Source organism: Saccostrea echinata, unplaced genomic scaffold (genome assembly GCF_033153115.1).
Source record: "Saccostrea echinata isolate AGI-Se365-2 ecotype Australia unplaced genomic scaffold, CSIRO_AGI_Sech_v1 ptg000004l, whole genome shotgun sequence".
In the NCBI taxonomy this organism is placed as follows: domain Eukaryota; kingdom Metazoa; phylum Mollusca; class Bivalvia; order Ostreida; family Ostreidae; genus Saccostrea; species Saccostrea echinata.
This window is the reverse complement of record NW_026889753.1, coordinates 7,954,353-7,966,515: the sequence shown is the minus strand read 5'-3', so window position 1 is coordinate 7,966,515 and position 12,163 is coordinate 7,954,353. Positions and strand designations below refer to the sequence as shown.

The 12,163-nt window shown below is 35.9% G+C and overlaps 1 protein-coding gene and 1 long non-coding RNA gene across 2 annotated transcripts; one reads left to right on the top strand and one right to left on the bottom strand.

Moving 5' to 3' along the window:
- Nucleotides 1–1,645: 1,645 nt before the first annotated feature.
- LOC133179107 (uncharacterized) lies at nucleotides 1,646–4,601 on the bottom strand. Its single transcript, XR_009720089.1, has 3 exons — nucleotides 4,459–4,601; nucleotides 2,218–2,313; nucleotides 1,646–1,710 (listed from the first exon to the last, which is right to left on the bottom strand). It is a non-coding gene; the product is annotated as an uncharacterized LOC133179107 (long non-coding RNA).
- A 244-nt stretch (nucleotides 4,602–4,845) lies between these two features.
- Nucleotides 4,846–6,886, top strand: LOC133179103 (large subunit GTPase 1 homolog). The gene has a single exon (XM_061313841.1). It carries the CDS (start codon nucleotides 4,895–4,897, stop codon nucleotides 6,776–6,778), a length of 1,884 nt encoding a protein of 627 aa, XP_061169825.1. The 5' UTR covers nucleotides 4,846–4,894; the 3' UTR covers nucleotides 6,779–6,886.
- The last annotated feature ends 5,277 nt before the right edge of the window (nucleotides 6,887–12,163 follow it).

Sequence of the window (12,163 nt, the reverse complement as noted above, 5' to 3'; positions counted from 1 at the left end):
TCTACAAAACCTGAGGATGCCTCAAATAGGCTCAATATAAATATGACTAATAATGGTTTTGCTTTTTTTGATTTTTCCTTATTTTTTTGCTATGTAAAACTTTGCTTGCCCATTATGACCCTACCCTACATTCTGGGGTCATGATTCAAACAAACTTGAATCTACCTGAGGATGATTCCATATAATATTTCTATCATGACATTGCTGCATTTGAGAAGAAGCTTTTTAAAGATTTTTTCCAATAAGATTCTATGTGAAACTTTGATCACCCTATAGCCGGAAGTCATGATTTGAACAAACTTGAATCTACATTTCTCAGGATGCTTGCATATAAATATGACTAATCATGGCTTTGCTGTTCTGGAGAAGAAGATTTTTTTTTCCAGATTGTCCATATATATTCCTATGTTTAACTTTGATCACCCATTGTGGCCCCACCCTACTGCCTTGAAGGTGGGGGAAGGGGGGGGTCATGATTTGAACAAACTTGAATCTACACTACCTGAGGATGCTTCCATATAAATATGACTAATCATGGCTCTGCTGTTCTTCAACAGATTTTTTTTCAAGATTTTTCCTATATATTTCTATGAAAAACTTTGATCACCCATTTTGCCCCATCCTACCCCTGGGGTCATGATTTGGACAAATCTGAATCTACTTTTCCCGAGGTTGCTTCCATAAACATGACTAATCATGGCTTTGCTGTACTTGAGAGGTGGATTTTTAAAGATTTTTACTTTATATTCCTATGTAAAATTTTGATCACTCCTTGTGGCCCCACCCTATCCCCGGGGGTCATGAATTGAAGAAACTAGAATTTAAACTTTGTAATGAAACTTCTGCATAAGTTTCATCTTATCTGTCCCAGTGGTTCTTGAGAAGAATTCAAAAATGTGAAAAGTTTACAGATAGACTGGTAATTAGACGATGGAGAAAACGTGATCAGAAAAAAATCACTTGAGCTTTTAGTTCAGGTGAGCTAAAAAAGGGATGTGATATTTTTCTTGCTTTCATATGGAACAATCGAGCTTAAAATGTGACAAAGGCTTTAGCTGAACATGTTGAAAAAGAAAAATATTAAAATGGTTACATACATTCAAATTATCAAAGCAGCATTGAAAAAATAGTGGATTCCTATATATGTCACCTACTAAATAAAATAATTGTAAAAAATTAATTTTAATACATCATTGAAAACAATTCCTAATTTTCTGAAATTACCTCTCTTTCTAGCTCCTTTATCTTGATAGCATCAGCTGATGGAGTCTGTTCAGCTTTCTTTGCCTTAGGTTTTAAGACACTGCAGTCAAACTAGAGCAGAGGGGAGAGAATAATGCATGATACAGTTTCACTGTGAGGAGTTAAAAGTCATTTAACGAAACTTCAATATCCTGGCCCCAAGACCATAAACTGAGAACAGACTTAAGTCAAAATTTCAAATCCACATAACTTTTGAAATAATGTTGATAACAGAACAAAATTTTCATCATATATTTATACTGGAATATTATACAAACCTGCAAAATTTTAAGTATGTAGGTTAAATACAACTCAAGATATTCAAAATCAAAATTTTGACTTAAGTCTGTTCTGAGTTTATGGTCTTGGGGCCTGATTAGAATTTACTTACAACTGAGGTATTGCCGCATACTGAGTCATTAGGAATCCTTTTCTTTGATGGTGTATCCAAAACATCTGATCCTGAATCTAGTCAAGGCAAAGAAATTAATTGTCAAGTATATTTAATTTAGTGTACCAAAGTTCAACCATGAGTCTAAAGATGCACTAAACTAGTTAAAAATCTAAATCAGTAGTCTTGGTTAGAGGTTACCAGGACTAGATTGAATACTAAGAGATAATTGAAGGTATAAGCAATTTAGTGATTTCTAGGCATTGACATTCTCTTCCCAAACTGCAATGTAGCTTAAAAGTTAGCTGATCTTGGAGTTCATTTTCATCATGTTTTTGATTCTTTCCCTGGACTAAAGATGTACAGTTAGAGTCAAACCATGTTGATTGTTATGGTTTTAAAGCATATCAATAAATATTACAACCCAAAAGGCTACATTTGCTTGATGTACTGAATAGCACCTGGTACCATTTTCCTTACTGCATTACACTAGGTCATTAAAATTTAAAATTATACCTTATGATACTGATCTTCATTCAAAACAATTATATTTCTATTCTTTGTGTCTTTTACCATGTGTTTACCTAGTGGAGCCTTGAACCTCTCTGATTTATCTATAAGGCCCCCTGTCTGTTTGGAAGAAAGTTTGGGGTCATATGCTCCTACAGGGGGAGCACATCCTGCAAGATGAATAGAAATATCCAAATTTACAAATACACAATATAAAAACTGAACATTTTAATTCACCCAAATTTTTAATGTATCAGGAAAACATGAAAACCAGTGCCATTTGGAAAACTAAACTTTTGCCAACTCCATCTCAAGTGAAATATCAATACCTGCAACCACTGATTATTCTCAAACTCACAACTTTGACCTAAGAATGCTGCCTATAAGCAATGTTGAAATATCTGTGCGCCTGACCACCCGAGAAACATACATTTTGGTTTGGGAGATTTAATTTACTTGTATCAATGCCCAGCTGGACCATGTTGATGTATTCAAATTTTCACTAACTAAAATTTACATTGATAAATCTAACTAAAATCCACCAGCTCAACAGGTAGCGAAGCATAATAGGTCAAGTGGCAGAGCTCATCAGTCTATATATTAGGGATTGAGTCCTAGTCACAACAGACCTGAGACGTCTTTCAATCTAATTAAAATTAAATCCTTTACGCTCCTGTATTTTGTTATGTTGCTGTACAGCGACATAACAAAATACAGGAGCATAAAGGATCTAATTTTAATTAGATTGAGACATCTTTTGAATGAATTTTTAGGATTGCAACTTGCCAGCCACTTGCAAGGTAGACCATGTAAGAACTTATATGGTTTTACATTTGAATAAAAATAATTTTTGAAAAAGGCAATAATTTACTGTAAACAAATATTTGCCATATCAAATAATTTTTATTAAAATATTCTTTAAAAAATAGCAACAGGTTTAAAAATTTCTTAAATAAATATATTTAATATGAAATATAATGTAACCATGGTAAATATGTTGTGAATGTCCTTATGCTTTATGACAGGGTTTGACACTAACGTGGGTCCATTGGTCTCAGTCAGATTAATACATTTTCAATGGGACTAAAAAATTCTGTGGTTATTAGCCCGAATGGGTGTGTTACCGTTTTGCACACATTTGATAATTAGGTATAGAACAATAGGTGTGAAATATGTTTTGATATCAATTATAGTCTGATCTCAGTCTGGGATTTACCTGGAATTACCTATATTTCACCAATGCATCGTAATATATATTTAAAGGAATAAAGTTTGAAAATTTAACTTGTCCAATCTAACTGAAGTTGATAAATCTGACAAATATCGTCATGCAGTCCCCCCCCCCCCCTTTTTTTTTTTATTTCTTGAAGATAATATGAATGAGTTAATGAATTCAATCTTAATAAAAAAAATAACTTGCCCAGTTAGTATCATATGAATATGATGAATGTACATTGTAATTATAGTTTTGATTAGTATTTATGATATTTTTTATGTTTTGAAATAGTTTTTTTCTGAAATTGAATTCACAGAAATAAATCAAAATAGAAAAAAAAATTTCTGGAAATCAATATGAAAAAAATACGGATGTCCAATACTTAACATCTTTTACTGGAAAACCCTGCATTTATTTTTAGCTTCCTGATGGGTAGTTAGACAATTTCGAGTCAATTCAGCATTTAATTTTTTGACTGATTGATATGAAGTAAAATGTATTACAATGTTTTAGTGATCATATTTAGTATGACACATAAAAGAAAGATGTAACAAATCATTGATCTTTCCTTTTTTGACGGACTCATAAAATAGCATGTGGACTAAAAAGATATAGAATCACTAGTAAGGCCAGTCGAACCCTATTTATATCCAGATTTTTTACTTTCCAAAGAGGGTCATGACTCATGAACTGATTTTTATAGATTGGAGGTTGGCAAGTATGACGACAAGTTTCAAACACTGATTTAAGAAGCAGCTTAATCCCCCCTTTTTGTGGGGAAGGGTTGGGGGTGTCTGAAATTGAGTTAGGTGCATTGTGGAAAGAGAAAGGAGGGGTTGCCCTGTACATACGAAACCTGAGCCTGTGATTTAAATGCATAATCATGATAATGGGGAAATATTTCTCTAAAGGTACCGCGTACTTTGTGCAGTGTTTTATGATTTTCTGTTGTCCAGCATTAAATTTCAAACATTCAGATTAGTTTAATCAACTTCACTTTTGCATCACGAAATAAGAATAATTTCGTGCACTGGTTTCAATTTTTCTTGCATAATCTTAACAATAAAAATGTGTAATACGGATTGGCCTTTCTACTTACCCGACACTTCATTGAATCTTTTGATGTTTGCCTTCGGAAAAGACATTGTTGTTGTGATCTTTACTTTGTCATCCACTGATCCCTTTCGCCGCCAATGTTCAAATGCAGCCTGCTATTTATCTTTCTTTGAAGGATCCAACCAATCAGGTGCGTCCAGGAAATAAAAACCTAAAACCTGAAGCCAAGGTCCAAGAATTACAATTCCCGGAAAATTAAAATGCAACATAAAATTATCAAACGTCCATCATAAGCATATGTTATTCAGATTGTTGAATAATTGTGTCTTTTTTTTTTATACAATATGCTCAGACAAACTGATTTGTTATACCATCAAACGAAAACAGAATTAAGAATAAAAAAAATCTCATGAGAGTTATTCCTCTTTGCAGTAGCCATCTTCAGTGTTGACATGTGCAAGTTGTGAAATCATCTGAAAATGGGGAGAAAGAAAACTGGTGGGAATCTAGGGAAATCCCTAATAAAGGATCGTTTTGGCAAGAAAAACATTCTCAAGAGGGATGATTCGTTTCTTCACACTAGTGAACTACAGGACGGTTATGACTGGGGTAGGTTGAACCTGCAGTCTGTTACTGAGCAGAGTAACTTAGACGACTTTCTGGCCACGGCAGAACTTGCAGGGACCGAATTTACAGCTGAGAAATTAAACATTCAATTTGTTGATCCCCATAAACATACGGGATTAAAACCTGAGGAACTAGACCACATTAAACAGTTACACAAAGAACATGAGACATTGCTAAGAATTCCAAGACGACCTCTCTGGGATGAGACAACCACTGCTGAACAGTTAGATCAAATGGAAAGGGAAAGCTTTCTGCAGTGGAGAAGAGGTCTGTCTGCTTTACAAGAGATTGAGGGGATTATCATGACTCCGTATGAAAAGAATCTTGAGTTTTGGCGACAACTGTGGAGAGTAATAGAACGTAGTGATATCATTGTCCAAGTAGTGGATGCTCGGAATCCCTTGTTGTATCAGTGTAATGACTTAGAACAATATGTCAAGGAAGTTGATACAAGCAAAGTTAACATTTTACTCATCAATAAAGCCGATTTTCTTAGTTACAGTCAAAGACAGATGTGGAAAGAGTATTTCGATAAAGTGGGAACACGGGTGGCATTTTGGTCAGCGCTAGAGGAATCTGAGAGACATGAAAGAGCAGAGAGGGGGGAAGAGGTGGAGGAGATGTTATCAAACAGTGAGGAGGAGGACACTAGTGAGGAAGAGGACATTGAATGTTACAGTGACAAACTTGAGGAAAATGTACCTGGTTCAGATGAAGTTGAAGTTGATGATCATAAAGACATTTTAGCAGAAGAAACTTCCTGTCCAACAAGTGAGTCTCCTTTTGATCATATTGAAACTAACAGTGGGAGTGTGGCTTCGGGAGGTGCCAGAATGAATAATAGTGTTAAAGTACTAAATGCAGAAGAATTACTTGATTATTTTAGAAGCGTTCACCGGGAGAAAAAAGTGACCGATGGACAGACAACAGTGGGCATGATTGGATACCCTAATGTTGGGAAAAGTTCAACAATTAATGCAATCCTAAAAACCAAGAAAGTACCAGTGTCTTCAACCCCAGGGAGAACCAAACACTTCCAGACCCTGTATGTGGAAAGTGACTTGATGCTGTGTGATTGTCCTGGACTTGTGTTCCCATCATTTGTGTCAACAAAGGCAGAATTAATTGTAAATGGAATTTTACCAATTGACCAGATGAGGGACCATTGGCCCCCAGTGAATCTTGTGTGCAGTTACATCCAAAGGGAAACACTGGAGGCTTTGTATGGAATAAACCTCCCACCACCCCCAGAAGGGGAGGACCCAAATCGCTGGCCCACCGCAGAAGAACTTCTGACAACCTATGGCAGTATGAGGGGATATATGTCTGTAAATGGTATCCCAGACTGCCCACGGACAGCCAGGTACATCCTCAAGGACTTTGTGAATGGGCGCCTCCTCTACTGTCACCCACCACCTGATGTGGATGAAAAAAATTTCCAGTTGGGAGGAATTGTTCCTAAAGACATAAGAGAAAAACAACAATCTATTTTGTCAAAAAAGAAACCAAAAGAGGCCCCTGCACGCCAAAGCAAGCTTGATAAGGACTTTTTTCAGAAGTTAAGTGTTGGTATGCATTCCAAAGGAATGGTCAGTGCCCAACAGTCCGGTGGGGCCACATATGGGGGGAACAGTGTGAGCAGCAGCATGATGTCTGTGGCTGGAAAACCATGGAAGAAGCACAACAACAAGGGGAAACGGGAGAAATTACGCAGACTTTACAAAGATGGGGAGTGATATGTTTGGGAAGACTGTGTTCGAAAAAAATTATTATTTGATGCATAAACTTATGAAATATTATTCCATATTATATTAAAAATATGAGATAAATATATTTAAAGATAAGACTCCTATTTGTTTATGATTAGTATATCTTGATACAGGCAAAGTGAAATATCAAACACTTTATATTCTGATTGATAATTTGGTACTCTATAAGTGTGGCTTTTTTGTTCCATTGGATCATTGGGTTCTAAATTTGAGTCTCCATCTAGTGCTTCTACTCTATTTTCCATGCTCATTTCTCTTGCATTGTATCTTGGTTATCATGGTTATACAACTTAGATATTGAGATTGAATTATTTTTTAGACAGAGACATCTTTGCTCAGAACCAGAGTCCAACTGATTTACCTGACAGCCACTTTATTCAGACAAAAGTATGAGGGGTTTTTTTTTTGGATAAAGGTTTACAAAAACAAATCTAGTAGAATTTTTGTGCACTGGCCCTATTATCAGTTATTATAACTTGTAAAAGAAGCATTTAGATTTTCACTAGTTTGTAAAGTCAGGCCTGTAGAAAATTTCAGTAGGGGAGGGGGGAGGGGGTTGTAACCTAACAGAAATTAGAAATTCCTTAATTTGCAGGGTAAAAGAAAAGGATAACCATATATATCTTTAATACTGAGGGACCTTCAGCAGGACCATAAATTATCTTTATTTTCTGCTGTATTTTATTTTGGTGTGTCTATGTATTATATTTTGTTCTATATATATTTTTATTGGGGGGGGGGGGTTAACCCCATTCCTCTTTCTTCCTACTTGCCTGGAAGTACTTGCCTTAAATTTGGGTAGTAGTATCACTGGGATTGAAATGTAAATACTTGACTAAACTGTCAAACAACCATTGTCATAAATGTACAATAATTTGTTGAACAAAATATGGTAGTTGTTTGAAGCAGGTCTTTTATATATAAAAACCAAACTGCTTGTGCTTGATTAGGAATATTGACAAGGCCCGTAGGAAGCAATTTCAGTTTTTGGGTTGTCAGATGTTATTTTTGAGGGGGCATGAGTGTTAATTAGATTTGTTATCTTGTATAACTACACCGCCAATAATTTTGAGGGGACGTACGTACTATAAATCAACTTTGTTTTCCACAGAAAAGTATGTATTTGGGAGGGTAGGAGCACACACACGTACACCTCCCTGGTTCCTGTGGGTCTGTTGGTTCTTCTATAGAACACACTTTGTTAGTATACAAGCATCTTTGAGCTCTGAATTATTCAGAAAGGACTGAGCTTGCTGCAGAGCTGTAACACTGAACTCAACAGTGTTTACATATTTTTTATTTGCTTCTGTATACACTTTTAATAACTCTGCAAATTCCGGGGGGCGGACCCTCGACCCCCCTCTAGATCCGCGCATGTATTAATGTCCATGTATTACTATAAGTAATTTAAATACATGCATCTGCCAACATCTGCGTGTAAATTAATATTTGGTAAAAATTTTGAGAAAAAAACTTTATCGAACATATCTTTGTTACTTTCATCCTTTTCCCCAGATACTGGTGTTAATTGCAATTTATGCCTATATTTATATTTCTAAGAAATTGAGACAGTGTTTAATGCGTAACTTGATAACCAGGAACAACATCAAAGTACACTTTACCCCTATCACCCGAAGACCAGACGTAACAGACAGGTATAAAATATTTCACAGGAACTTAGGAATTAAACTTGGACGAATAAAATTGTAAGACAGGCCTACTCCCCTGGGGTACCACAGCGGGTAAACTGATTAACCCAGGTGAAACTGATAGTGACCACAGGTGCTTGGTGACGGACCCCCCCCCCCCCCCCGGTGTTCCGTATCCCTAGGGTTCTTTAACTTTTGATAAAATATTTTTCTGATACATTCACAAATTATTTCAACTGAAAAATCCAATATATGACATAAAACTAGCCTTTTATAAAATTTCACACTCTCTGATGCTAAAAAGGCTAGTTTGATATTATATTTTAGATTTTTCAGTTCAGGCCCGTAGGAAGCAATTTCAGTTTTTTTTGGGGGGGGGGCACAACCAAACATTTATCAGTTGACAGTTGAGGGGGAACTACCAAAAATTTTCTGACAAGCAAAAAAAAAAAAAAAGGTCATCAGACGTTTTTACTGAGGGGGCACAAGCATATAGTACATGTATCTATGTTTACTATAGTAATCTATATATCGGCAAAATTATTGGGGGGCACGCCCCCCCGTGCCCCCCCCGTTCCTATGGCCGTGCAGCTGTAATACTTTGAGAATATGTAATAGAAAAATATTTCATTTAAAAAAAGGTCAACGTACCTTGATGTACGGAACACGGGGGGGGGGGGGGGGGCATCCCCATGCAAGCACCTGTCATAGTGACACGTGCATGTACAGTGTATTTTTTTATATATATAACTTGATAGATAATTGTATAATTTTCGAAATATGAAAGAGGTATGGTCCGAAATGAAGTAGCTTTTGATTTTTATATGTTTCTACCTATAGGATGCGCACATGCAAATCTCATATTCTTTTATTGTTACTGTTCACTTGGGTAACCTATAAGTGTAAGTCAATTAGTAAAACTATTTGAACAGAAACTCAATTCATTTTCACCAGAATTTGAAAGTGAGAGCCTGATCAAGTAGAAGTTAAAAGAAAATTATCTGAAGAAATGGACAATGCGTTCCGTACTTATTTTTTTTTTCAATTTGTGATGTTTTCTTCGGAAAGTAATCGCATGACTCACTAGGAAATCAGATTACGACTTCTACGAACTTAATTTATTCACGAAAAAGTTATATACAGTTGATTATACCTTGAGTAAATATCAGTCATAAACTATAGAACTACATGTATAATTAACGACTTTAATAATCTATATTTAACATTTCTCAACCATCCGAAGAGCCGTATCACGTCGAATTGACAGGTGCGGATCATCAGATCAAAGGAGACGCTTTCTTACACGTAATCTTACCTACTTTAAAAGAAATTCTTATCCCTTAATGGGAGGGGGTCCAGGTTTGACAATCCCAGGAGGGTCCGAAATCCGATCTCGTATATATTTTGCTTTAATTTTATGATGAATCTAGGTGGCTGATATGTCAAGGAAATATCCCTATGCATAAATATTTTCACCCCCCCCCCCCCGGTATTTGGTACTATTGTCAGCTTATACCCCCACATTAGTAGGACTAAGTTTTCGGAAATCTCCTGAAATATAGAGATAAAAAAATATCATGAGTATTATCTCCTAGTGGTCGTTATAATAAAATCAAAAACAAAGTATTTCATACTGTACGCGTGTACAAAAAGAGGGTTTTATATATTGCAAATCAATCCGATATTCCTGAAATTAACTTGACTGACGCGAAAATGGTGAGATAAACACTTCTTAATATTATAAGCGACTTATTTATTTTATCCTGTAGGCACAGTTTACTTCCTCCCAAGTTGAAACGATTTTTAGCTCACCTGGATCGAAGGTTCACGTGAATTTCCTGATCACGTGTTTGTCTGTTTGTTAACGGTTTACATTTTCAACGTTGTTCACTGCAGCCACGAGATCAATATCAACCAAAGTTGCCCCAAACCATTCTTGGGTGAAATGAATGCAAAATTACTCAATTTCTCTTGAAAATGGATTTAACTTTGGGTGTATTTTTAAAAAATCTTCTCAAGAACCATCGGGTCAGAAAAAGGTAATTTATCACAAATCATAGCCCCTATGCAGGTGTAGGGTAGTACCAAAATAGTGGATCAAAATTTAATGTGGTAAAATAAAGGAAGAAATATTTTTAAAGTATTCCGAAGAATATGCAGCAATGTCATAATTAGTGGTATTAAAAAGCAAGCATCCTAAGATAGTGCAGGTACAAGTTTGTTCAAGTCATGGCCCCTCAGGGTAGGGTTGGACTTCAATTTTTCATGACAATTATGCATTAAAAATATTTTTTTTGTAAGAACAGCAGGTGCACTATTTGTCAAATAAATAAGCAAGAAACTATAAGTTTTATTGATTCAAGCTTGTTAAAATCATGGTCACAGGGGTAGGACGAGGGATCGAGGATTTACATGAGAATATACTGGAAAAAAATCTTTAAAGAACATGGTTAGTAATTAATTTTTAGATGTTAGCATTCTCAGGTAGTGCTGATTCAAGTTATACAAACGTTCCATGTGGTTTTACATGGGCATAAAGGGGGGAATTCAAAGAAAAAGAAGCCCAGGGGCCTCAAAGGTCACCTGAGTATAATACAACTCTGTAAAGGATTCATGGAATGACAAGTAAATTATTATAATACAAACAAGATAATGCATGGCCGTAGGAACCGGGGGGGGGGGGGGATTGCCCACTCCCAATAATTTTGCCTATATATAGATGTATATATCCTATAGAAAACATAGATAATAAGTGCTTGTGCCCCCTCAATAAAAACGTCTGATGACTTTTTTTTTTTGGCTTGTCAAGGAATTTTGAGTGCCCCCTCAACTGTCAACTGAAAAATGTATGGCTGTGCCCCCCCCCCCCCAAACTGAAATTGCTTTCTACGGGCCTGTAATGTATAATAGATGAAGATATGTTGCTCAAAAAACAAGAGGAATAGGATGACGAGGAATAAAATAGTTAATCTGATAATACGAGTAATCAGCACATCTTTTATTTGATTTACCTATCAAAGCATTACTTTTAGTGATTAATTATCATAGTTAAATGACAAAGGGGAACAACTTCTCCTAAAGTGGAGGAACAATATCCATACATGAGTGGAATAGACCCCATCTAAATTAACTCCAGAATCCCTGACCCAGGGACCATGAATTTTGGAAGAGGCTTCCTAGCTCATTATAATCATGTACTTTAGTTTCTGCTATATATACTGGAGCACTGTAGGCATATTCACAATATGATCATTAAAATAATTTTTGTATAGGGCTTCATGCTTATTAAATGTACATGTAATGCCAACAGCTTGACTGCCTGATGATTTTTGAAGATAGTACTAATTTTGAAGGTTTTGGCCACATCCCATGCCCCTGGTTGGCAGAGACCATGAAATTCACACATTTTGTTCTCCTCTTCCCATAAAAAGATGCTAGTGACCAAGTTGTTTGAAGTTGGTGCAGCAGTTCCAGGAAAGAAGGTGAAAATGTTCAAATGTTAAGACACACAGATAGCAATAGGTCACCTTATCAAGCAGGTAACCTCAAAATTAAAGAGTAGCAGGGCCACACTACTGATATGCAAACATCCATAAGTTGTGTGGATTCAAGTTCTTTCCCTCCAAATTATGGAGACTGGGGGTTAGAGGGGGGCTAAAATCAGGGATTTACTTTAATGTCAAGTCTTTTGAACAGCAAAGTA